Here is a 27,313-nt window from a genome sequence, read left to right as displayed (position 1 = left end):
CAAGAAGAGAGAGTCTGAGACTTGGATGGAGTGTGTGAATTCGTACTTGCGTGCACTGGAAGGTTGGATGAAGGGCAGTAAAGTAACTGATTTTAAGGGGTTGTTGCATTTAATCAGTTGGGAGCACTTGAGTAGTCTTTGTGTTCCAGAGCTGCGCCAGCATCTTTTAGACAGCAAGCTGACAGACCCCATTGAGCTTGCTAAAGAGGCGGACCGCTGGGCCAGTACCAGGGTCCACAGAGGAATTGTGGGTACCGCAGCCAAAGGTGGGCAGGGTCCCCATCAGAAGAGTGGGGGGGACAAGTGTAATCAAAAGGAGTTCTCAGAAGGGCCCCAAAATAGTTCCCAGGGAAAGGAATCCCAACCCCAAAAACCTAAACAGCCATGGCCCTCTAAGGGCAGGTGGGACAATAGAGATAGAAGAGATAACCAAGGGCCCCCTACCTGCTATCACTGCAATGAGGTGGGCCACATTGCTCCAAAATGTCCCAAGAAGAAGCAAGCACCCACTGGTTCCCCCGCCCCAGCGTTAGCTAGTGTAGCTTTGGGAGGGGATTTGGTTTCTAGTGACTGGGGGGAGCTAGCGGTTATGACCCTTGTCTCTCTAGGAGACCAAGAGGCGGTCCAGGAAACCTTACTGCCCTCTAACACTAAGAAATATGGGCAGAAGGTGACCATCAATGGGAGGGAGATTGAGGCTCTGGGAGACACAGGAGCCAGCGTGACATCCGTGAGGTGTCAGTGGGTGTCTGAAGAGCAAATCATCCCTGGTGTACTCCGCCCTGTAGTGGCAGCTGACAGTTCAGTGCGCTTCAGCAAGCTGGCGCGTGTTCCCTTTGAATGAGGGGGAGTCTCTGGTCTCTTGGAGGTAGTTGTCAGTGATGCCTTGCCTGTAGACTGTCTGTTAGGTAACGACCTGGAGAGTTCTCCATGGAAGGATGTAGAACACAGAACTCACTTGGAGATGTTGGGTTTACCTGCGTGGATCTGTGGGTCCACACGTGCTATGACAGCCAGTAGGGGGGATTCAGCAGAACTGGAGCCTGAAACAGTGGCCCAGAGACCTGCCAGGAGAGGAAGAGGCAGAGGGCTTGGGAAACCAGCCCCAGTCGTTCCCACGGTCCAGGAGGAAGCAGAACCTGAGGGGGATGCCCTGGAACCTACAGGGGAACAGGTGGCCGAACTGGGAGACCTACCGGAGCTGACCCATTGGCAGCAGGAAGGTGGTCCCTCCAGGGAGGAATTCTGCCAAGTGCAGAAAGAATGCCCTTCCCTCATTGGTCTGCGGCAACAGGCTGTAGATCAGGCAGGAGGTGGAGCAGCCAGAGATCACTTTATCTACTGGAAGATGACTTGTTATATAGCGAGCCTAAGTTTGCTGAGCCCGGTGCAGCCCGTGTGCTGGTGGTACCCGAGCGCTTCAGAAACTTCCTAATGGGTCTGGCTCATGACGTGCCTCTTGCAGGACATCTGGGGCAAGACAAGACCCTAAACCGGCTTGTCACCCACTTCCACTGGCCCCAGATGAGAAAGCACGTTGGTTCCTTTTGCAGATCTTGCCAAACCTGTCAAGCCAGTGGCAAGACTGGAATGAAGTTGAAGGCACCCCTTCAACCCTTCCCAGTGGTGAGCACCCCTTTTGAGCGGGTTGGCATAGACATTGTAGGGCCCCTGGACCCCAAGACAGCCTTAGGCAACAGGTTCATCCTGGTCTTGGTGGACCATGCCACCCAGTACCCGGAAGCAGTCCCTCTCAGGACAATCGCAGCACCCGTGGTGGACTGTGCATTGATGGGGATCTTTTCCCGTGTGGGGTTCCCCAGAGAGGTGGTCTCCGACCGGGGTACCAACTTCATCTCTAAGTACATGAAGTCTCTGTGGGAGGAGTGTGGGGTAACTTATAAGTTCACCACTCCTTACCACCCTCAAGGAAATGGGTTGGTTGAAAGGTTCAACCGGACCCTGAAAGGTATGATTATGGGCCTAGCGGAGCCCATGAGACGGAAGTGGGACGTCTTGTTACCATGCCTGTTGTTTGCCTACAGGGAGGTACCTCAGAAGTCCTAAGTGTTCAGTCCCTTTGAACTTCTGTATGGCCACCCTGTTAGAGGACCTCTCTCACTGGTAAAGGAGGGTTGGGAAAAGTCCCGTGGGAAAACCCCCCAGGATGTGTTCAGCTATGTGCTGGCCATCCGCAACCAGACACAACGCTTCAGGAAGCTCGCTCAGGCGAACCTGGAAGCAAGCCAGGAAGAAATGAAAAGATGGTACGACCAGAATACCCTTCTGGTCAAATTTCAACCTGGGCAGAAAGTGTGGGTAATGGCGCCAGTGGAACCTTGTGCGCTCCAAGACAAGTGGACTGGGCCATATGAGGTGGTGGAAAGGAAGAGTGAGGTAACCTACCTGGTTAACCTGAGGACTCTCAGGCAGCCCCTTTGAGAGGTCTGAAGTGACTATGCTCATGGCTACAGATGCAGGAATGGAAGAGGATAGTGATCCTCTCCCTGACCTCCTGGCAGTTATGGAGCAAGATGGGTCAGTGGATGGTGTGGTCCTCTCACCCCCCCTGACCCCAGAGCAGCAGAGTGACTGTCGCCAAGTGTTGGGTCAGTTTTCCTCCCTGTTCTCCCTGACCCCAGGTGTCACCAACTGGTGCGTCCATGATGTGGACACTGGAGACAGTCTGCCTGTGAAACACAAATTTTACAGGGTAGCTGACAAGGTCAGGGCCAGCATCAAGGAAGAGGTTTCCAAGATGTTGGCGCTAGGGGTGATTGAGCCCTCCAGCAGCCCCTGGGCTAGCCCAGTGGTCTTGGTGCCCAAGAAAGCTGCTACGCCCGGTGGCCCTCCAGAACTCCGGTTTTGCGTGGACTACCGTGGGCTCAATGCGGTCACGAAGACTGACGGACACCCCATCCCCAGAGCTGAGGAGCTCGTGGATCGGTTGGGAGCTGCCCAGTACCTCAGTACATTCGATTTGACTTCTAGGTATTGGCAGATCGCCTTAACTGATGGGGCCAAAGAGAGGTCAGCATTTTCAACGCCAGAGGGGCACTTCCAGTTCCGGGTCATGCCCTTTGGGTTGAAGAATGCCCCTGCCACGTTCCAGAGACTGGTTAACCGGGTACTGTCCGGGCTGGAGGAATTCAGCGCCGCATACCTGAATGACATTGCTGTGTTCAGCTCCACGTGGGAGGAACACTTGCAACACCTCTGTGAAGTGTTGAAGGCTCTGCAAAGGGCAGGCCTCACTATGAAGGCCAGCAAGTGCCAGATAGGGCAGGGTTCTGTGGTGTATTTGAGACACCAGGTGGGGAGCGGCCAGGTGGCGCCCCTACAGGCCAAGATTGATACCATTCTGGCTTGGGAGCCCCCCAAGACCCAGACAGAGGTGAGAGCCTTTTTAGGACTCACCGGGTATTACAGACATTTTGTCAAGGGATATGGCACCATTGTCGCCCCCTTGACAGAACTCACTTCCAAGAAGTTGCCCAAAAGAGTTGACTGGACTGACGCCTGCCAAACTGCTTTTGAAACCCTGAAAACTGCTATGTGCACAGCACCGGTGCTCAAGGCACCTGACTTTTCCAGTGAGTACATAGTTCAGACAGACGCTTCAGAGCATGGTGTGGGAGCAGTACTCTCACAAATCACTGAGGAGGGAGGAGACCAGCCGGTAGCCTTCATTAGCAGGAGACTACTCCCCAGGGAACGGAGGTGGAGTGCGATTGAGAGAGAAGCATTTGCTGTGGTCTGGGCTCTGAAAAAGTTGAGGCCCTACCTGTGTGGGACTCACTTCCGTGTTCAGACTGACCACATGCCCCTCAGATGGTTAATGCAAATGAGGGGTGAGAACCCAAAACTGTTGAGGTGGTCCATCTCCCTACAGGGAATGGACTTTACGGTGGAACACCGCCCTGGCACAGAACACGCCAATGCTGATGATCTGTCCAGGTTTTTCCGCCTTAGTGAAGAGAACTCCCAAGAGGGTGGGCAGTTCTCCCCACTTTCAGCTGGAGGGGACACGTGTTAGACCTGGCATCTTTGGCGTGGTTTCCCCTACCTTTTTGCCTCTACCGCCTGTATTTTTGATGCTGTGCTGGATTTCGTTTTTGCTGGTTTAGATGCTTTGGACACTCTGCCACTGCTGATCAGTGCCAGAGTGTAAGTGCTCCCTGTGTAAATTGTTATTCTGATTGAATATACATGTTTGGCATATTTGTATCACCATGAAGTCCCTAGTAAAGTGCACTGGGTGTGCCAGGGCTGGTGATGACAAATGCTACTAGTGGGCCTGCAGCACTGATTGTGCCACCCACAGGAGTAGCCCTAAAATGATGTCTCAGGCCTAACACTGCAGTGCCTGTGTGCAGTTTAGAACTGCCATGTCCTCCTGGTCAGTGTCCCCACTGACCAGGCCTAACCCTTCCCTTTTCGTGCACATCAGTCACCCCTATGGAAGGCCCAAGGGACCCCTTCTGGGCAGGGTGCAGTGTATGTAAAAGGTAGAGCATGTACTAGTGCAGGTGACATGCTCTGGTAGTGAATGGCAGCCATTTTCGTTTTTCACTACTGTAAGACCATTTTGCTCCATAGGTTAACATGGGGGATGCTGGCTACAGTGGTTAACAGCATTTCTTCCCATAGGAACAAGATAGGACATACGTATCTAGTATCCCTGAACTCAGGATTTAATAACACATCTTTTAGGAAAGGTTGTTTTTAAATCCTGTGTTTGAGAACAGCACTTTTAGAAAGTTGCTGTTCTCTTGTCTGACCCTTCTGTGTGCCTGGGCCTGTTTGTGTATTGACTGTCTGGTTTGAGAGTGACAGGGGCTGGGGATTCCCCAGGAGGCTGGATGAGTCAGCACTAGGCTGAATGACTGCACTTGCAACTGGAGTGGTGGGAGGAGTTAGCACCTGGGGCTGAATAGGGCTGTGCCTGCCTTCCACAATGCTGGCTCCACCCCCCTGCTGGGCGGCTGAGTACCCTGCCCCTCACTCTGAAAGGAAAGATGCAGCCAGCAAAACAAAGTGCTCAGGATCCACCCAGAACTGGTTTAGACCGGGCTCAGGGCCCACATGCACCAAGAGAACAAAGACGTTATGGGTATAAGTACAGGACCACTGACAACAGAAAATTAGATCATCCTGGAACCAAGAAGGAACCTCTGCCAAGGAGAAAGCTGAAACTGAAGAAGGAAGACTGTCCTGCTGTTGCTCTGCTGGACTGACCTGTTGCTTTGCTGCCAAGGAGAGGGGAAGGACTTTGCTGCTGAGCTGTGTCCCCTGTCTGAAAGGAATCTCCCAGGGCCTGAGTAGAGCTGGCTCCCTGTTTTGAAGTCCCAGGAACAAAAGGACTTCACCCCCAGCTTCCCTGAACTCTGCTGAGAGAGTTCTGTCCTTCCTAGAGTGCTTGATCCAGTTGTGGGGCCTCTGGAAGTTGTACCTGTGCTGGGAAGCTTGAAACTAATTTTGAGTGACTTTTGAAACTGAAAAGTGTTGCATCACTCGCTTGCGGAGCGCATCCCCGACAGTGCGAGAAGTTTCCTGCCGCTGCGGAGGTCGAGATCGTCGCACCACCTGACGCCGCTGCCAGAGACGTCGCATCCTTCGTTTGCGGGACGCACCAGACCGGTGCGGGAGAATTGAACATCGCTGCGAGAGTTGTCGCAGAGCCTGTCGTCGCTGGGTGAGAACGCCGCACCGCTTGCTTGCGGACCGCATCACGTCGCTGCGAGCATCGTCGCAGAACCATCGCATCGAGGAGCTGCGAGAGAGAGGATCACCGCTGGACCGCGCATCGTCGCCCCGGAGATCGTCGCAGCCCCTACGAGATCGTCGCATCGTGCCTTTGCGAGAACAGACTTCCTACGGAACCTACGCACCGGAATCCATACAAGCAGCCTTCCTCCCCATACAGACCGGATTTGTCGCAACACGCCCGCAGCTGCAGCGGGGCTGGCACATCGCCTCCCCAGGGTCTCAGGAGCAACGCATCGCTTGTTTTCCACCGCACCAGCTTCTGCTTTTGGAACTTTGTTTCAACTAAAAGGTACTGTGAGTAAACGTGACGCAACTGTGAACTTTTCACGCATCAGTAGAGAATTCTATCGCAACGTAGAGAATTCTATCGCAACCTAAAGAATTTTAACGCAACCTTAAGAACTCTTTTGAAACCATATTCTTGAACTGTGTATGTTGGATTTTTGTCGTTTTGGTCTTGTGTAATTTAGATTAAAAATACCTTTATTTTTCTAAACTGTTGTGGAGTCAGTTTGTGGTGTTTTCACTGTGTTACTGTGAGTGTTGGTACAAATACTTTACGCATTGCCTCTGGTTAGCCTAGACTGCTCGTGCCAAGCTACCTAGAGGGTGAGCAGGGGTTATCTCAGAGGGTTATCTCCTTGCCCTGACTAGAAGCAAGGGTCCCTATTTGGACAGTGGTACCTACCTCTGCCAACTAGAGACCCCCAGATCTAATAGCTTCCTTCTTGGTTCCGGCCGGAAGAGACACCGAGAGACGACAGAGGAGGGATGCAGGGAAAAGGTCATTGTATTTTCTTTTCCCCCCTGCCCCATCACCCTTGATCGGTGCCAACCAACACTGAGAACTGTACTTACCTATTTGCACTTACCATCTCTACGTTTGGATCCTCGATATGCTTGACACAACATTCTGTCCACAAAATGTTTTTTGCGCGTTATTCTGTCAGTGATCTAAAATAGACCTGGTGACCTATTCTCAAGAGTAAACAGGGCAGGGGAGCAGGTGCCAACTGTAACTGTTGGTCCACATCATTTTGAAGACCCTTGAAGAACCCTGTCAGCTGAGAGCTGCCCTGGTACCGCGTTCACAAATGTGAGTGCACAACACTGCCCCCTCCCTTGTTTTTCCATGTTTTGTTTGTCAGAATCATGCCTGCCCTTTAGAAAGAATGGCCATGTAAACAGGACACCTCTATCTTGAGACTTGGCCCTGCCAAGATATATGTATGATATAGCATCAGCCAATGGGATATTGCCAGAGGGACTACATAGCGTAATATTTCAAAAGAAGTAATTTAAATATTTTTTTCCAGTGACCACAAGCAATTTAAATCTGGAGCACAATAATTACCATGCTTCATTACAGGGAAAGGTGACAAATGATATTAACTGTGAAACACAGGGACGACTCTAAAAAATGCTTAAAGGTTAACCAAAAATGTCAAAGAGGATGTGGCCTAACGGCTAGGGTGGTAGACCTCAAATCTGGGGAACCGGGTTCGAGTCTTGGCAACGAAAGCTCAACATCCATGTGATTTTGGGCAAATTACTTGATCTCCCTGTGCCTAATAAAAATGAATGAGTCCTTGTGTAACGCAACTGGTGCTCATGTAAAGCGCTCTGATACCTGATACTTTCGGTTCAAGTTTGCACTATATAAAACTCTGAGAAAAGACACTGGAACGATATGAAAGAATTGCCAGAAACATCTAAAATGATGTAGTCCTTTACATGCCCCAAATATCTGCGCTTCAGGAAACTTCTTAAGACCGCCCTATTTTAATACTGCCTGTCAACCTGTCTAGCAGTCCAGTGCAAAGTGCAGAGATACCCCTTCGGGGGTCATGCAGGCGCTATACAAAACCTACAAATAAATAAATAAATAAACATGTAAATTTATCTAAAAGTTTAGCAGCCTGAGCTCATGCACACGACGTGATAGCACACCACTTAAGAGGAAAACACCTCATCATCAGCGCAGAGGGATCCTCGCTGCTAGGAAGGGGGATTTCCAATCATTTTCCACCAGGTTATTTTACGTGATTCCAATTGCATTAAGATGCTGGACTTTTACATTTAGTCAGTAAAGTGTAAAAAGAAAAGTAAAAGACACACAGATGATAGAGGAAATACAGAGCAAATCAAACATTCACCCCCAGTCAAGAGATCTGGGTTAAATCCATTGTTCTTTTTATCACCATGTCACCCCAGTTTAGAACCAGCCATATGCACATCAGGCTTGACCCTGTGCCTCATTGGACCAGTCCTGCCCGAACTGCCAAGCCAGGACCTCCCTGGACCGGAAACAAGCATCATGGGACCGGTCTCGGGGCATCACCCCTCATCAGCCAGGCTAGCTTGAATCCAGTGGCACAGTGAGCCCGGGACCCACGTCTGGGCATACCTGGCGCACTTAGGGTGAGAAAGCAAAAGACACACAGATGATGGGCAGAATGCAGAACAAATCAAACATTCACCCCGTCAAGAGATCTCGGTTAAATCCATTGTTCTTTAGCTCACCATGCCACCCCAGTTTAGACCTAGCCCTTGCACATAATCAGAAATAATGGAAAAGCAAAAATGGAGCTAGGGAGAAGAGAGAGGCGCAGAGAAGTAATAACCAAGGTAAGAGTGGGTCCCGGCTTTGGCCCTGGGGATATTGGTGAGTGCACTGCTCTAAATGGAGCACTAGAGTGGGGCCCTGTGTCGGCCCTGGAGGTACTTATTAGTGCAAGTTGAGATCCACCAAAACAGATGAAAACAATACTTGGGCCTTGGGATACTGATAAGAGAAGCACACGAAGAAAGAACAGGGAACAGTATACTACAGCCAAAGGAAAAAGTGTAAAAGTAAGTGGCAAGCACACAAACCATATAAAAAGCGAGAGTGGGATGTAAGCCCCTTTTCAGATTTCTATTAAATACAATAGATTTCACAAGCACAGCACAAACACTGTACAGTCGAAACCTAAAAAGGAACAAAAATGTTGGCACAAGGAGGGAGTGCGCTTAACAGTTATGGCCACCACTCATCCGATCTGTGGATAGATAATTGGCATCCATCCACCGGTTTCTGGTGAGGCATAGAAAGGGCTTATGGGTGTCTTCTATTTGCATCTCTAAATTCCTTACTCTGGCTAGGTTATTCCACTGAGGCAAAGTGAGATGTTGTAACAGGGAGGCTATGAGGGCATCAGCAGGGCATCATGTGCAGCCCTATGTATAGGATAAGGCCAACAAGTAGCCAAAGGCTCAGTAGGAACTAAGCAGGTCTGTCCTGATGGAGATTTATGCTTTGGTGGAGACAACTACAGCCCTTAGAAGGTGGCTGGGAGACCAGTGCCAGTCAGAGCAAGTGCATTATAGATGTTGGAAAATTCATCCAGTCACACCGTAGTAGGTGGTTCATCCTTAAAAAGGACTCTTAGATGAGCAGACCTCATCCTACACTCAGAATGCACTGTAGGGGGCGGGGGCTTTTGATTATGTGACTCCATGAAGGTACAAACTTCAAGGTCATTTCTGCAGGTCACCTAAAGTATTCTACTTAGATATAATGATACAGAATACAAAGAAGTAAGAGGTGGCAGCAGAAAGCCCTCATCTTACTTTAACCGCTCAAACAAAACAATGTTCATGATCCATAATCAACAAGCCCTTCTGCCTGTTGGAAAACATGAACAGCAGCTTGAAAACAGCTCTTTTTACATCGCAAGGTTATAGTAAAAGATGTGCTCGAACAAACATCTACCTAGACACACACATGCAAACACACACATATGCGCATACACACGGACTATTCAGTGTGATGGGAGGACATCTTTCCTGTATGTATACCAATGGAGTATTTACAGGATCCCATTACTACTGTAGATGAAATGGCATCTGTTGTAAGGTATAAGGCATCCACTGTCTGTGCAAGTACAATGGGACAATGTAGTCAATGGTCGTGGTGAACAGGGACCCAGGTGAGCTTTCATGCCAACTGCAATGAAGCAATGGTTGGATGCATCAACCAGGTTCATCCTGGTTGGAGGTTTTACCTTGGGATATAGACTCTGAAATGGATGTCAACATCCTTCAGTGGGGCAAGGCAGGAGGCTGTTTCTGAAAAGTCCTGGAAAAGGCAGACACTGGGAAAAGTTGAGATTTCACTCAGAGGCAGGTTCTCCTATCAATTGGACACTTTAAGAGCCTTTGATGGTCAACATTTTTACATTCAAGCTTAGGAGTTGATTACAAGGATCAAACCCACGGTGGCACTGCGACTACCGCCGCACCGGGGGCACGACTACCCTATTAGGAGAGAATCAAAAGATCAGTAGTAACAGAGTGCAACCTAAAAGAGGCAAGCCTGTGACTTTATCATAGGTTTTTCTCCATCACCTGGATGCAGGTAATATAGGTTCACATATTTATTAGAATTTCTTCTCTCATTTAGGATTTGATAAAGTCACAGGCTTGCCTCTTTTAGGTTCCACTCTGTGCATGTTTGTGTACTTGCACATTCAGTCAAGTGAATATTTTGAATTATACTTTTTGTACACCAGTTTCTGTATGGTGTCCCAATGGCCATTCTTTATTTTGTTAACTCAGCCTTGAGAAAGTCGCAGGACAATTTCCCATTGTTTGCAATGAAACACATGTTGGATGACAAGAACTTTATGAAATAACGGAAGGAAAAAAATAAAGAGAAAAAAAGGATTGCGAACACTGTGTTTACAGTTTGTGCACACTTTAATTCTTTATTTGTTTTCACCTGGCAGACATGTGCTGAGGATTGTGTTCACCCTATTATGAGGTTGGAAGTCGGATGACCACAGGCCAGCTGTAACCACTGTGGAACTGCCATTCCCCAGCAGTGTTGCAGCATGTGAAGCAGTAATATGCTGGTGGTGCTGTTTAGGCAACGCTAATCATATTACGAGTTTCCTCACTGTCAGACTTTTCATGATGTTGAGCCCACCACGAAAAGTCTGGTGGTGAGGGAAAAAAGAGGGCCTGCCTCAGAGCCATGGGATGCATGCAATGGGGCAAATAGTGTGCCCTCTGTCTGCATGCACCCCTTTCCTGCATGGCATGGACTTTACAGTCCACGCCATGCAATTTCGAGCTTTGTCATTCTCATTGCAGTGCCTTTATATTAGGCACTGATGTGGGAATGCCAAGGGACTGCCTGCCAGACCAGGAAAATACTCTTAATATGGCAGGATGTCTGACTATGGATTTAGCGTTCCTGGGGCAGTGTGCTGGCATGGCGGCCCGCTCCAGGACCACCAAACTTGTAATCAGGCCCTAAGTCTCTTTTTTTCAATCAATCAGGGGAATTATAAGTGTGCTACTCACCTGTGAGGGTCTCAAGGCTCTGGGGGCAGGAAGTGGGGAGAGGTCGGGGGGGTTAAAGCAGCTCTGTTCTGTCAAAGAGCCAGGTCTTGAGCGTCTTCCTGAAGATGTTCAGGGATGGGGTGCGTCGAACGTTAAGCTGAAGCTCGTTCCAGGTCTTGGCTGCGACGTAAGAAAAGGTTCTTCCACCTGTTCATGCTCTGCAGATGCGTATGATTTTGGCGAGGGCGAGGTCGGCGGATCTGAGGTTTCTTTTGGGTATGTGGAGGGATATTCTCTTGTTGAGGTATTGGGGTCCGGTCTTATGAATGCATTTGTAGGTGTGGGTGAGTATCTTGAACTTTTTTGGAGCTCTGAATCCTCCAGAGGCTGCAGGCTGTATATGATGATGAATTCCATGAGACCAGATGCTTTCTCACCAAGAGCCCCATGAATTAGATTTGTTTTTGTGGAGGTCAGATTGGGGAGAAACCAGTTTTTCCAGGCTTACAAGGTAGAGACACCGGTTGAAAGGCTGGGGTGGTTTGTCCTAGTCCTCCAGGGATCATGGAGTCAAAAGGTTTCTCTGTCCCAATTTTTCAGAGAATTTGGAGAAGTCCAGTTAGCCACGATCAAGGGTCCCAGGAGCTCAGGAACAGCACATGGAGGTGGGAGTGAGGAGGGGGGTCAAAATTCACACCAGCAGAGGTAAACAACAGGGTCCAGGTCAGTTCAAGTTGTTGTTAGTCAGCTGGGTACTTCAGTGAAAAGGTCTCTTGTTGCTGGTTGAAGCCCTGTAGCTAAACAGGAGGTCAGCCAACTGACTCTTGTTGTCCACTTCTCTGTCCTCTGTACAAGTGGGAGCAGGTCCACCCCTTCAGGTTTCTTAACAAGTCTCAAATAGCAAGTGCAGCACTTCTTCTGTTCTTCCACAGGTCCAGCAATCTAAAGAGGGTTCTTTGGGGTACAATATTTATGCCTGGTACCTGTGAGTGGGTGAGGGTGACTCCTAGACCCTCCCTAACCATGGGGTACATTTTCCCAGAGGTAACCGAACCACATTTTGCAGGACGCCCTGTTTGCCCTGATGCAAACAATACCTCAGTGCCACTGACTCTCAAAATCCAAGCTGAGCAAACCCTTCTTCGCTTGTGCAGGGCCTGTGTGCCAACCCATAGGTACGGCCAGGGTAATGACATGTCTCTTCCTCCGCGGTAACTCCAAAGTTCTGAGGGCTGATTCCTCCCATTGGGATTTGATGCCTGCCAGGCTAGGAGGACAAACACTGGGGCCTTTCCAATTGTGATGTAACATTTGCTTGTGACAGTGAAACCTCCTTTTATAAGTAAATTAAGTTCCTGGGCCCACCCCAACTAGTATTCATGCCAAAATACCCTCCCCACACATATTCCATTTATCTCTGGGAGCATTTTGATACCTCGTCAATGCTAATCAGTGGCTGAGTGACGGCTGGAGAGCTAATGCAAATTATCCTCCATGACCTTCAGGCAGGGAAAGGGTATCTTTCAAAAAGTCGCATTTCCCTAATATTTTTTACAAATCCAACTTCACCTTTATTTTGAGCTAATAATAAATAATAACAATAGGTATTTTTGTAGCTGGTCCTTAACTGGGGATAACAGAATTAATTTTTAGTATTTCTTCCAAGTGTTTTCTATGGGCCAACCAGGGCCTTCTTACAGTGAAAATAGCTTTCGGGTGCTAGTCACTGTAAGGACATGTTACCTTTCAAATTCAACATGTCCTAAGTTTAAAAACCATGTCTCTTTCTTGTGGGCTACAGATAGAGGTGACATTATTTTTCAGAAGGATGGTTTTACCCTGTCATAAAGGATTATTTTGACAGTTTTTTTTGCAGGTTTACACATCAGCAGTCAGGCTACAATGGTTGGCCTGAAGCCATGTTCTCATTTCTCACACTAGCGGATGGCACGATCACTTCTGCAATCCACAGCTGACCTACTAGCTTTCCATGCCATAGACATACTCTCTAGCCCGCATACTATGGCCTTATAAACAAGTTAAAGAAGCCAATCTGCAATTAGCCAATGTCTACATGCTTTGGGGCAATACAATTGAGCAAAAATGGCAAAGCAAAATGGGGCCTTTCCTCACAACCAGTGACTAAGAAAAAGAGTCTGCTACTCCCTCACAAAACTGATGCCCCATCAAATACTGGGCTGCTGTCCAGTAGGAAAATGCCATCACCCAATGGGACTGGTACTTCACTTACTGAATGAATGACTATCAGGAGAAAGTATTAAAAAAAAAAAATGGCGTACAACAAACGAAATTGTTGAAGGGGGCTGACTCACTGCCCATGCTTGTACTGATGCTGTCAGTGGGCTCATCCAAAGTTTTAATGAAACTCTAACAGAGATATAATGGATCAGTGACTGACCTTAAGGTGCCCTTCATATTATTTTATGTATTATTATTTTTCTTTCTCCAAAATTCCAGCAGACAACTAAAGAGACAGACATAAAAATGCACCATATGGTTGTTCATTCGAGATAGCTGCTCACTGGATTATCCTTTTCGGGCATTTGCGGCTTAAGTATTGAGTTTCTTATGTAGTTAAGATTTAAACGGTAATCTGGGCATCAGTGACGCTTTGCTAGTGAGAGTATTTACACTTAGCAGCACACTCATTACAGTTAAAAAAAATGTACTCTTTTCTACAGCGTAACGAAAAGGTTTGCCGAAAATAAAATCATCACACACAAACATAGTGCTCAATATATTGAAGCAATTTAAAAGTGAGACTAGAAAGTGTTGTACATAGTCCATAAATAATGCATTACTACAGTTTATTCCAGTGCTTAATTTGTAAAAGAATAAGGGCTAGATGTAGGTAATTTGGATTTACCGATTCATAAATACCGAATTTTACTGATTCGGTATTTATGAATCGGTAAATCCAATGTAGGTAAAAATTCGGTAAAAAATACCGAATCGGTAGGATTCGGTATTTACCGAATCGGCATTTACAGATTCGGTATTTGCCATTGATGTCAATTATCGAATCGGTAAATACCGATTCAGTAAAATTACCGAATTGTCAAGGGGGACAGGGTGTCAAAGTGCACCCCTGATTGTGGCTTGTGTGCCATGTGGCACACATACATGCCCATAGGGCAGGTGTACATGCACAGGTGTGCATGTATATGGAATTCGTTATTTACCATGAAATAGTATTTCATGGTAAATAATGAATTCTTAAGGGCCTGTGGCACTGTTTTCAGTGCCACCTACATCTAGATTTACCGAATCGGTAAAATTATCGAATCGGTAAATTTAAGGCCCCCTACATCTTGAACACCAAATACCGGTCGGTAACGGCCGAAATTCGGTATTTTCGGCCATTACCGACCGGTATTTGGTTACCTACATCGGGCCCTAAGTGCCAAGGTCCTCATCAGGAGGCATTTGCAGCTTCCACCACACATGGGCCCTGCCATGCTGCCTGTGAGCAGCAACACAACTACTAATCATCACACTCCTACAAGTGTGCCAATTCTAACTATTTCAGGCCCCCCAAACTTTAAGAATGGCTTGGGCAGCAGGTAATAATATTTTCTAATGTATTGTGAATTAATATTTACCTGTTGTTGTGTTCAACTCTAAACTAGCCAGACAGCGCCATCTTGTGCCAGACTGTCTCAGGTGCCGGTGTTGACAATTAAGTGCTGGTGCTGAGCACTGGAAACCTCTGGCTCAAATTAAGCACTGGTTGAGACCTATTATAAGCCTGTTTTGTGCAGTAGTTTCACTGTGTGGACTAGGCACTATTTCAGCAAAACCAATGGCAGGACATTTTATTCAATAACCACAGGCTCGACAAACTGCAGCATGTCAGGGACTGGACTGCAGAGATCGCACCGGTGTTAGTTCAATTTTCATCAACAGTTCTGTACCAGTTTGCAATTTGCAGTGTTATTTGCAAGGGGTAGGTACAATTTTTTTTTAATTTCCACTGAATAATCAGCAGAAAAACACTGTTTTCATATGGTAGCTTCCCTAAATATCAGTGCAAATTGACACCAGGTCAATATAAGCAGTCAATCGTCCCAGCACTAGTGTAATGTGTGTGATCCCAGGAACCTAGCCCCAGGCTGGTGTGCTGAAGCTTTTGTTAACTCTCATGTTAGACCGATGTCTTGCATCAAAATAAGGTGTTAGTTTACGGAAAGTGAACCTGGTGGAATTATTTTTCCAAACAAGAGTCATCTAATTTGATTCAGGAAATGCTGATGCAAAGGTAGTGCGGTGAATATGTTGGAAAAAGGTGACAACTTTCTGATGCAATCTGTATTTTGTTTTGAGTACTTGAATCCTATGCTGACAGCAGCATTTTGTAAAGCCTGGAACTAGTGTTTAGAATTTCTACGGTGTAGTATATTTTTACAATCATCACCTTTGGTATCGCTTTGTTCGCCCTAAGTTGGCAGGGTATGCCCAGACGTGGGTCCCTTGTTCACTCTACCACTGGATTCAAGATAGCCTGGCTGATGAGGATTATGAATCCGAAACCGGTCCCAGGATGCTTGTTTCCGGTCCAGGGAAGACATGGCTTGGCAGTTCGGGCTGCACTGTTCCCATGAGGCACAGGGTCAGACTGATTTGCATATGGCCATATCTGAACTGGGGTGGTGGAGTGAGCTAAAGAATGGTGATGGATTAAACCCTGATCAGTTGACTGGAGGTGAGTGTTTGATTTGCTCAAACGCTCCGTCCATCATCCCCTTTGGTATCGCTTTGTTTGCCCTAAGTTGGCAGGGTATGCCCAGACATAGGTCCCTTGCTCACTCTACCACTGCATTCAAGATAGCCTGGCTGATGAGGATTATGAATCCGAAACCAGTCCCAGGATGCTTGTTTCCGATCCAGGAAAGACATGGCTTGGCAGTTCGGGCTGGCTGGACTTTTCCCAAGAGACACAGGGTCAGACTGATTTGCATATGGCCTTGTCTGAACTGATGTGGTGGAGTGAGCTAAAGAATGGTGATGGATTAAACCCAGATCAGTTGACTGGGGGTGAGTGTTTGATTTGCTCAAACGCTCCGTCCATCATCCCCTTTTGTATCGCTTTTTTCCCCTAAGTTGGCAGGGTATGCTCAGACGTGGGTCCCTTGCTCACTCTACCACTGGATTCAAGATAGCCTGGCTGATGAGGATTATGAATCCGAAACCGGTCCCAGGATGCTTGTTTCCGGTCCAAGGAAGACATAGCTTGGCAGTTCAGGCTGGACTGTTCCCATGAAGCACAGGGTCAGACTGATTTGCATATGGCCATATCTGAACTGGGGTGGAGGAGTGAGCTAAAGAATGGTGATGGATTAAACCCAGATCAGTTGACTGGGGTGAGCATTGGATTTGCTCAAACGCCCCGTCCATCATTCCCTTTGGTATTGCTTTGTTTGCCCTAAGTTGGCAGGGTATGTCCAGACGTGGGTCCCTTGCTCACTCTACCACTGGATTCAAGCAAGCCTGGCTGATGAGGATTATGAATCCGAAAGCGGTCCCAGGATGCTTGTTTACGGTCCAGGGAAGACATGACTTTCCAGTTCGGGGTGGACTGTTCCCAGGAGGCACAGGGTCAGACTGATTTGCATATGGCCATGTCTGAACTGGGGGTGGAAGAGTGAGCTAAAGAATGGTGATGGATTAAACCCAGATCAGTTGACTGGGGGTGAGTGTTTGATTTGCTCTGTCCATCATCCCCTTTGGTATATTTTTACAATTTCATACTTTTTTAATATTGTGACTATGTTCCTCTGAAGTTGCAGACCATCATTTTAAGCCAACCTTTTTTTCAGAGATTTTCATACAATAAATAGATGTGCTATGTGCAGATATCTTCTCTTCAGTAGGAGTGAGATCCACATGAATTAGATCAATGGGTTCCTAACTTTACCCACACCCCTGACAGCCACGCACGCGATCAACCTGATCCACGTGGTTCAGTGAATCCAGTCGGGAGGAGAGCAATGGGCAGGTGCACTATCACTATATCTGGGGCCTATCTGACATTATTCCACCCAGCAGCAGATCTACTCGAAGCACAATGAGAAACTTCGAGAAATTCCTAATGGACGGCCACAGTGACAGTTTCCCGCCCCCTTAGCAGCAGAACTATAGGGCTGGCAGTGGTACACTCCTGCACCTTCCTCATTGTCGACCACAGGGATGGCTTCCTCCCAGGTTTGGGATCAAAGATAGTCCCCGGCACCCTAAAAAACAGTGACCCACATTTGCAGATTGGGCCTTTCACAAAACACTGCTTCATTGTTTTACATAAAATAAAAAGAAAGTCGGTTTCTCTAAAAGAGGCGTGTTTTCTTAACTTCACCGAGATAAAAAAAATGCAAAGGTTGCCAGGACTAATTGTACATGGATTAGTTCACACTGATGAACCACACCTGAAGATAACTGAGGCCACTTCTGCTCAGCCCCCCTGCCCCTGCTCAATCCGTGCTTATTAATGGGCCGGCCCAGCGAGAGACCGGGAATGACACCTCCGTCCCGTTGGTAAAAGGGAGGTAATAGAGGCCCATCTGTCTCCAGAGAGAGGCCCCTCAGGTCCCCACTGGGCCGCTGGCAGCATCTGAACAGCGAAGACACAGCCCAAATCGGCCACCACAGTGACCAAAAAAGCATCCCACAGCGGCAACTCAGATACCGCCCCATTGCCCGAGTGCCCACCTTACCAAGCCGATCCTGCTTCCTACCCACTTGGCAGCAGGTCCAAAGGACATGCAGTGCCTTCCTCCTTGTCGACCACAGGGATGGTTTCCACCCTGCACGGCAGCCGGTCTGTAGGACATGGAGTAGCACACTTCCGTGCCTTCCTTATTGTCAACCACAGTGATGGATTCCCCCCCGCACAGCAGGAAATCTATAGGGCACATGGTGGTGCCTTTATTATGAACAACTACAGTGATGGCTTCAACCCCACACAGCAGCAGATTTAAAGCAAGCTAAGTGGATCCTTCCTTATGGATGGCCACAGTGAATGCTTCCATTCCCCATAGCATCAGATCTATAGGAAGCGCAGTGTCCTGCTTCTGAGCCTGCCTTATCGACGACAACAGTGATGACGTCCATCACAGCGGGTAGTCATTTTTCTCCATTTAGAAGCCTATTCTACACAGTTGCACTGTGATGTTACTTTCAACTGCTAAAACTATTGTAAACACACCTGCCACAGGTTTCTTTTATCCCACAAAGACTTGCATGGATCTCACGGCATCTGAAGGAGAAATCATAGGGGTAGTTTAGCTTTTGCAGATCGAGAACCCTCATACATTGACGCGACTCTTGCTACACCAAACCTGCAGTTCCCCTGCCCCATGTAGAGTTCAGGGTATTTTGGGATTTTACACCAATTTAGCCTCCACTGGCCTCATTTGTGACCAGTCCTTGGTGAAGCCCTTTCACCAGGGGAACACTCTGTTTCGTGCACTGTAGGTTGTGACTTCAATGTCTACAGGAAACTATGTTCATTCTATGGCTCTTTCATACCCTACCACCGGTAAGAGCAACTGCACTGACGATTAGATGTACAAACTTCAAAGATGCAGAATGCTCTATAACTTTTCACCCACCATTTTTAATTATTGTTTATGGTAAGATATGATTGTGTGTTTTATTTTGCTTGATATATCCAGCAATGCCCTGTTGACAGGATTTCTATGCAGTACCATGATACAAGACTAACCTATTAAAACAAAATCTAGCTTCTCAGTTATATTTGGGGAAGCCTGGCTGTCTCCCGAGAAAGTTTAATAACTTTGTTTTCTTCCTGGAGACCTAAAGGGTGATCTTGTGTGTGCTTTCTTTATTGTACGGTGTGGGACAAGTCCATCTAGAACCCATAATATAATGTCTCTAGTTATTTTTTTATTTGCATTCTGACTTCTAGCGTTGTCCTTGACATCAATGTTGTTTTGGACATTTGCTTTGTTCACGTGTGATCCTTTCTGTATATGCCATTTTTATTGAAGGTTCAATTAATAATAAATATATTGGTGGGTGCGTGGACTCACCTCGTGTGGTGATGTAATGTTGCAGTCTGTCCGTGTAGGTAGTTTCGCGTCTCTTACTAGAAAGAAAATGCAACAGTGGTTAGCCACTATATTAATGACAACTTCTACAAACGTTTTTGATGTCAAGATACACAAAGTGCTCAAAAGATACAATTTCAGTACACTACAATTAGATAAATAATGTAAACTATTAACATATCCACAACACACACACATTCAACTGGATTTGGCAGAGTCGGACAAAGAACAGCCAGGTGGCATTAGGAGATATAAATTATGGGTGGGTGGCACATGCTTGGAGTGCGGAGTTCGGCAAAAACTTCGCCAGCCGCCAGCGGAGTAGAGTTTACCAGCGTGCTCCCCCCTACTTTTATGTAGCTTAGCACATAAAACCATACAAAAAAACATTCTGCTCAAAGATGACCATGGTGTTTGTAGTCTAATACTCAATTGTGGATGAATTGACGGCCTTGTCTCTTTTTTGTGTCAGTGGGATGGGCTGTGCTGGAAATAATACTTGTTAAAGATGGACGCCACATAAAAACAGTCATGGTCTGCCGTGTGCCCGGCGCTTTACTTGGCCGCATTCGCTTCCCTTGGAAAGGTCTGGCAATGTTATCCGCGGATCTGCTTGAGCTATGCGTAGCTGCAACATGAGGGATCGCACCAGTGAGCTGAGGTAGATGAGCCTGTGGGAAAGCTGTTCAGAGGTAAAAAGTTTAAAAACATGGCTGGTCTGCAAAGGAGAGCTGTCGGCAGCTTAGGGAGGTGGCCTTTGTATTAAGGGGCAGGGACAGCGGGCGATGCTTTAATGCATTACGCCCTTAAGTAGAACTCACACACAAACAGCAAGGGGTGTTTTGTAGATGTCTGGAGGAAGGTATGCGTCTCATTGCCCTCGGTGCTAAATGAGGCTAATGCTCTGAGAAACACGGAAGTTGACTGACCATTGTGCTAATGGTGTTAGGACACCACAGGTGAATAAACAAACCCTCAGTTTGCCTTGTTCCAGATGTGGAATCAATCACCAGTCCAACAGGCCACATCAAACAAATTCAAACAAGCTTATTCGATTATATCACATAATATTCATTAAAGCACAATAGAAAAATTCATAAAAGGATCGTAGCATACATGCTATCTATCACTCTTAAGAGGAGATCGTTTCAGTAAATGGTATCATGGTTTACAATAAAATTGATTTCCTACGTTTAAAACGATAAAACAGATGTAATTGTAAATTCATCTTCCAGTAATTGTAAAACCAGGAAAGCCGGACGACATTGTCTTAGACCAATTTTCCTTAAGAGGGTCAGAATCCAAATCTTTCTTTCCCACAAGTAAAATCTACAGAAAAATAATACATGGATGGTCGACTTGTTAGATAGGCCATCACAAGGGCATTTGCCCAGATCCCTGGACCAATCATTCTGTTCTGGGAATGAAATTGATCTATATATGGTTCCCAGACGAAAACATGTTAGCAAGAATCTACTATAATCTCCTATGGGCATCCCTAGATAGGGTTGGATTTTAAAGGTCGTTAAGGTGAAGAAATGGGCATGAACTGTGGGCTTTTTGTATTCTACCCTTCTTCTAAGATCTTCCACAAAAGACAAACATTTATTTTTCAAATCCTTCCTTGATATGGAGCCTATTGTAGTCGGGTCAGCAAAATACTCAGGATGGCCTATATTGAACATGAACTTTCCAATATATTCCAGCCATTTTATATTCTTAACCCCCTCTAACTTGTGGCAGTCCATTAGAACTTATCTGTTTAAAATTGTCTGGTCTGTGGTCCAGATCCTAAACCACAACAATGCTGGTTGAATTTTTATAATGTCCGTGAGATGGTAAATGCCTAGTTAAGTGCGCCAAATAAAAGAGGAGGTGCTGACTGGGAGGGTCAATAAATATCTCAGGAACCTATTCTCTATAATTTGCAGGGCTGTCACGTCCTCATAGCCCCATATACCTGCCCCATAAATAGCAATTGCCACACACTTAGCATTATATATTTGTAGTAATTCTGTTGGGGCCCCTTTGCCGATTTTTGTACTGAAATGTATTAAGGCGGCTACAGCTTCAAGAAATATTAGCTTCTTCCTTTTAACCGCCTGAGACCACGTCCCATTTCTATCAAATAGAATTCCAAGATAAGAGAATGTGTCTGAACTTTTAATTTAATTAGAGTTTAAAACAAAAGGCCGGGTTTTACTTCTACCAGTCCCGCACTTCATCACATAAGTCTTTGGAATATTAACGTTTAGGCCTCAGTTAGACATGTATTTAGCAAAGCAACCAATGACCCTCTGTAAAGCTATCGGGGTGCGGGCCATGTCGTCTGCATACATCAGTGTGGGAATTTGGCTGTTATCTATTAGTGGTAAATCCTGACACTCTTCCACTATGACCCTTCCCAGGTTGTTTATCTATAAGGTAAGTAGAAAAGAGGCGAGGACGCAACCTTGCCACACTCCTCACTTTAATGCAAAGTGTTTAGTGCATTTCCCACCTTCCCCAAACCTGACCGTTGCGTTGGCCCCTTGATACAACTTTGCTATAAAGAGAATTATAGGTGGATCCACACCCAAAGTTTCTAGAATTTTCCAAAGCTTTTCGTGGATAATGCAATCCACGAAGGCCAGGAAAAGTATACACCTTTTTGTCTTTATATATTTGCTAATCAACATGTTCAAGTTCAGGCCTTGCTCTAGCGTCCCTAGTCCCTTACGGAAACCATATTGAAGGTCACTAATGATCGAATGCTCCTCTGCCTAATCTTGAAGCCTTGTTAAGAGGACTCTGCTGATTACTTTAACTGTGGAATCGAGCAATGATATTGGCCTGTAATTGGCTGCGTTGGACCTGTCCCCTTTTTAAAGATAGGGACCAATATAGTTTCTAGCCAAGATGGAATAGGACCTGTCTTGCTGCTTGCATTGATAACTTGGGTTAGGATGGGGCCCACAGTTCTATGTTTAATTTAAAAAGGTCCACAGGGATGCTATCGGGCCCAGGTGCCTTGCCCCCGCTGCTTAGGGAAATGGCCGATACAACTTCGTCTAAGTCAAGTCTTAGGTTAGGGGAACTAGTTATCGGCTCTAAGCCTAAGCTTAGTACGGGGTTTCCTTCATTAGGGGAAACAGAGTGAGGTTTATCGAATACTTTTAAATAATGCTCCACCCACTCTGATTCACTAATGGCTATCTCTATAGAGGCCCTATCTCCACTCACCAGGAATGGTGAATTAACTGCCTTCCAAAAGGCAGAACTGTCTTTAAGTTCTGAGGCTGCATGCAAAGCGCCACGCTTTGTTTTTTAACTCCTGCTTCCTTTCTTTCAGGGTGCGGCTATAATCTCTTTGTGCCCCTGAAATCTCTGATCGGTTTATTATTGTTTTATGTAGGCATTTTTTTAGTGTGGATTGGGCTTTAGTGCATTTTGAATCGAACCAACCACGCTTGTGACCCTGATTTTTATTAGAGTTTATTAATAAAGCATTTTTAATATGCCCTGCAATAACTGAGAATCCCTCTAGCCACATCTTTGTTATTTGCATTTTCATCTAAACATACCATAATCTCCTGATTACAGTATTTGATGATCGTATTTGTGAAATGTTTAGGGACCAATTTATCCTAACGTAGGGCAAACCCGTTTTGGCTAGACATGGTGATATTTTTAACAATATGAGATGTATGATCCCTCGCATGGCTAGCCTTGTCTTTTACAATTAAAGTCAGTCTCAAAGTGAAATGATCGCTTAAGGCGATCTTGTGGGTACAAAAATCTGCCACTCTGGAAGCATGCCTACTGGTCTCTAAAATAAAGTCGATTGTCGAGAAGGTACCACACCCATTGAATGTTGGTTTAAAGGGAACCGGGGAAGGACAAAAATCATTAGCAAAGTTTAGATCTAGTTCCAACAAATTGTCATGTAACATCTCAGCGTAACGAGTATGAGCAAAGTGAGAGAAATAGCAGTTTTTATCAAAGCCAATACCGCAAGGACCCCCGTCCACATGATTACATAACATGCAGGTAAAATCCCCACCCCAGACAATAATCAAGGGGCATATTATCAAGGGGGTTTATCTCCACTTTTTTGGCTTTAAAAGCCACGAAAGCGGAGATAAAATTATCTCCCTATTACCAAGCTGTCGCTAACACCAGTTAGTGACAGCTAATAGGAGATAGCGACCTTCTTGGGCCCCGCTTTGCATGTCAGTGATATTTATCACTAATGACATGCAAAGTGGGCGTGCCAAGATGTTAGCGACTGGAAACAGTCGCTAACATCGCTATCTCCTATTACCAACTTTTGGAGATATTCGCGCTAAGCGCGAATATCTCCAAAAGCTAACACCTGCCTTGAGCAGTTCTTCACCATGTTATCCAATGGGAGGTGGATAACATGGCTAAGAGCATTAGCTCGGTAATGCATGAATATCGCTGACTTTTCAGCGATATTCATGCATTGCGGCCGTTTTTTATCGCATTTGCGATAAACCTTGCTAATAGCAAGGTTTATCTGCGATAAAAATCGCCGATGTGCGGCGATAATTTTTGTCTCTAAACAAGTTAGAGACAAAAATTATCGCTAGTTGTTGGTAATATGCCCCCAAGTCCTTTGGAGTGGTGGCCTGGATATTCTGTAAATTACCTTAAGACCCCTTCTATCTGGTCAGGGGGAATGTTAGTATAAAAGTTCACTAAAGCGGTACATAATAATTTATCTGTGTCCAGTAATAAACTGATTAACATTGATCAACTCTATTCTGTTAAGATTCAAACAATTTGAAGCGTAGGTACATAGGGGCATATTACCAAGCAATAGCGATTTTTATCGCAAATAAACCTTGGTATTACCAAGGATTATCGCAAATGCGATAAAAAACGGCCGCAATGCATGAATATCGCTGAAAAGTCAGCGATATTCATGCATTACCGAGCTAATGCTCTTAGCCATGTTATTCACCTCCCTTTGGATAACATGGCTAAGAACTGCTCAGGGCAGGTGTTAGCTTTTGGAGATATTCGCGCTTAGCGCGAATATCTCCATAAGTTGGTAATAGGAGATAGCGATGTTAGCGACTGTTTCCAGTGGCTAACATCTTGGCACGCCCACTTTGCATGTCATTAGTGATCAATATTACTGACATGCCAAGAGGGGCCCAAGATGGTCGCTATCTCCTACTAGCTGTCGCTAACTGGTGTTAGCGACAGCTAGGTAATAGGGAGATAATTTTATCTCCGCTTTCATTGCTTTTAAAGCCAAAAAAGCGGAGATAAACCCCCTTGCTAATATGCCCCATAGTCCCCCCTTTGAGCGACCGTGTGATGAAATTATAGCAGGGGTATGGAATGTTTTATAGCCATTAATATGGATTGGCTCCATCGACCATGTCTCCTGGAGACTAATAATATTGAATCTTTTCACAAACTCGTACCATATATGATTTTCAACCTTGCTTTTTAATTCTGCTACGTTCCAAAATAGCATTTCATTCAAATTTGGTTTACGGTATCCTTCGCCTACCTCGTCAATTAATCCTTCCCTAGTTGTTTTTGGTGTAATTACATTGGATGGTGGTGTTGTTAACATGCTTGCGCTGTTATGGTTGTACAAACGATCCCTGTTTACTAGGACTTGCTCAATTACATTGTTATTATCCTTGGGCATAGTGACTGTTTTGGTTGGCATGTATTTTTCTTTACTCATAAATAATCTGAAACGGTTATCAATTTTAGAACTTCCCTGCGGAACTCTCTGCGTCCGGGGACTCCTTGAATCTGACTGTAGTCAATCTACGTGTTCTAGATGGTTGCATAGGGCAAACATGTTGTGCACTGGGATGTTAAACGTAGGACAATGGAACACATTTTGGGCCTCGGGCCTCAAGTTGGGCTGATGGTTAAATATCGGTGGGTAGAAATAACCCAGTGGGACTATATTATTGTCTTGACTCAAGATCCACTGATTTTCTACTTCAGTAAGGATTTCTTGTACAAGTTGTGGGGTACTTAAAGACAATACCACACAGTTGCCATATAACTTCTTCAGACCTCTCCCTACCCAGCTAATACTTCTAGCCATTTTGAATTCGGCAAACAAACTTTCAGTGTGTCCTGTTTTTTAACCTAACCAACACAGAGATTTATTTCTACGGGAGTCCCATGTCTCCTCCACCCCCAGTGATAATCTTGGGACATTAGCTAAGACAACAGTATATGGAGTGACCTCTGGGGGCAGGTCTATTCTCGTTAGGCTCCCCTGATCTCTCTGGGTGGCTCATAAGTTTTGTGCCCTACCAGCTCTCCTATCTATGCTATTTGGTGGTAGGGAACCCATATTAAGCCTCTCGCTATCGGCCATATGATGCATGGTAGCGATGGCGGATGAGTCTTTAGCCATGAGGTGGGTTAATATCACAGTAGGAAAAGAAGCGGGCGCGGAATTTAAGTGTATGGGAGGATTCATTAGGTCTTTCGCACGGGTAATCTCCCGCCTCTCCAATTGTTCACCTCCACAGGCCCGTTAAGGGATAGCTGACTGACCGTGTTATCAACACAGTCTAGTCTACCTCTTGGTGGATGCGAAGTTGCTATATGGGGGGGAGGAACACATTTTAGCAGCTTTATCTCTAGTGACTCCATTCTATTTGTTAGGGCTTTCAGAGTTTCTCTGAGGTATGAGTCTAACTTGTCGAATCTACTGTTTAGTTTATCGAGCTCTGAAGAAATATTAGACTGGGCTCGCACTGGGGGTTCATCGTCAGACTTATGTGTGGGTGTGGGCTGGGGTATGGGCTTGGCTTTTTTCGCTGGTTTTCTAGTTTTTTATTTCTCTATGTGTTTCAATCGTGGTCGTAATAGTGACTTTGGAGAAGTCTAAGGGGCATATTATCAAGGGGGTTTATCTCCGCTTTTTTGGCTTTAAAAGCCAAGAAAGCGGAGATAAAATTATCTCCCTATTACCTAGCTGTCGCTAACACCAGTTAGCGACAGCTGGTAGGAGATAGCGACCATCTTGGGCCCCACTTTGCATGTCAGTGATATTTATCACTAATGACATGCAAAGTGGGCGTGCCAAGATGTTAGCGACTGGAAACAGTCGCTAACATCGCTATCTCCTATTACCAACTTTTGGAGATATTCGCGCTAAGCGCGAATATCTCCAAAAGCTAACACCTGCCCTGAGCAGTTCTTCACCATGTTATCCAATGGGAGGTGGATAACATGGCTAAGAGCATTTGCTCGATAATGCATGAATATCGCGGACTTTTCAGCGATATTCATGCATTGCGGCCGTTTTTTATCGCATTTGCGATAAACCTTGCTAATAGCAAGGTTTATCTGCGATAAAAATCGCCGATGTGCGGCGATAATTTTTGTCTCTAAACAAGTTAGAGACAAAAATTATCGCTAGTTGTTGGTAATATGCCCCTTAGTTTCTTGCTCGCTTAATTGGGGGTTGGGACATACTCTCAAGGTCGCTTACAGAGATATGGTCGGACTTGTTAAATACACATCCATTACTAGTTCCCGTATTTGTTGGGGCTACTTTCAGGGGTGAAGAGGGAGCACTTAGGCCTGAATATGCCATGAGTAGACGTTTCTCCCCGATATCTCCACTAGGGGTTGTCTTTTCGGCGTTCAAAGCTTCCTCCACCAAACTAATCTGTTGTTCAATTGCCCCCATTGCACCTGTCAAGTAATTCAGTAATGATAGTTGTGAGGCCTCCGTGGGGCTGTTCTTCCGTGTTGTGATTGTTTTTCTCTTCCCCTTACTACTCGGGTTTTAGGTAGAGTGGCGGTCCCAATCTAAAAGAAAAGGGAGGGAACTCAATACAAGCTTCAGTAGGACAGTTGTAGTGACACGAGTCGACACATTTATTAAGGTTGTCAGATAGTCAATACAGTAACAATCCTTTACAGTCCTTGCAAATAATTAGTTAGTTAGTGCAGTTCCGTGCTCACCGCGCTTCACTATCCTGAAAGAAGGAGAGAGCAGGTCCAGTTAAAGAGTCAAATGGCGTGGACAAGCCCAGCCTCTTCCTGGCTATGACGGGCTAAGACATGCCCGTCTTGGCCTGGTCTAGGCCCGGGCCGTGCCCGTGTGTGTCCCAGGTTGCGGGACCTTC

General features: G+C 46.1%; 1 protein-coding gene across 1 annotated transcript in view; it reads right to left on the bottom strand.

The window, feature by feature from the left end:
* The window catches only part of LOC144767863 (ephrin type-B receptor 5-like), a 319,076-nt gene that overhangs the window by 46,736 nt on the left and 245,027 nt on the right, over window positions 1-27,313 (bottom strand). Inside the window, exon 9 of the mRNA XM_078651221.1 lies at window positions 19,164-19,219. Within this exon, the coding sequence (XP_078507347.1) occupies window positions 19,164-19,219 (56 nt within the window). The remainder of the gene's footprint in view (window positions 1-19,163; window positions 19,220-27,313) is intronic.

The sequence above is a fragment of the Lissotriton helveticus genome, chromosome 7 (genome assembly GCF_964261635.1).
Source record: "Lissotriton helveticus chromosome 7, aLisHel1.1, whole genome shotgun sequence".
In the NCBI taxonomy this organism is placed as follows: domain Eukaryota; kingdom Metazoa; phylum Chordata; class Amphibia; order Caudata; family Salamandridae; genus Lissotriton; species Lissotriton helveticus.
The sequence above is the reverse complement of the archived record's forward strand: the minus strand, read 5'-3'. Positions and strand labels throughout refer to the sequence as shown.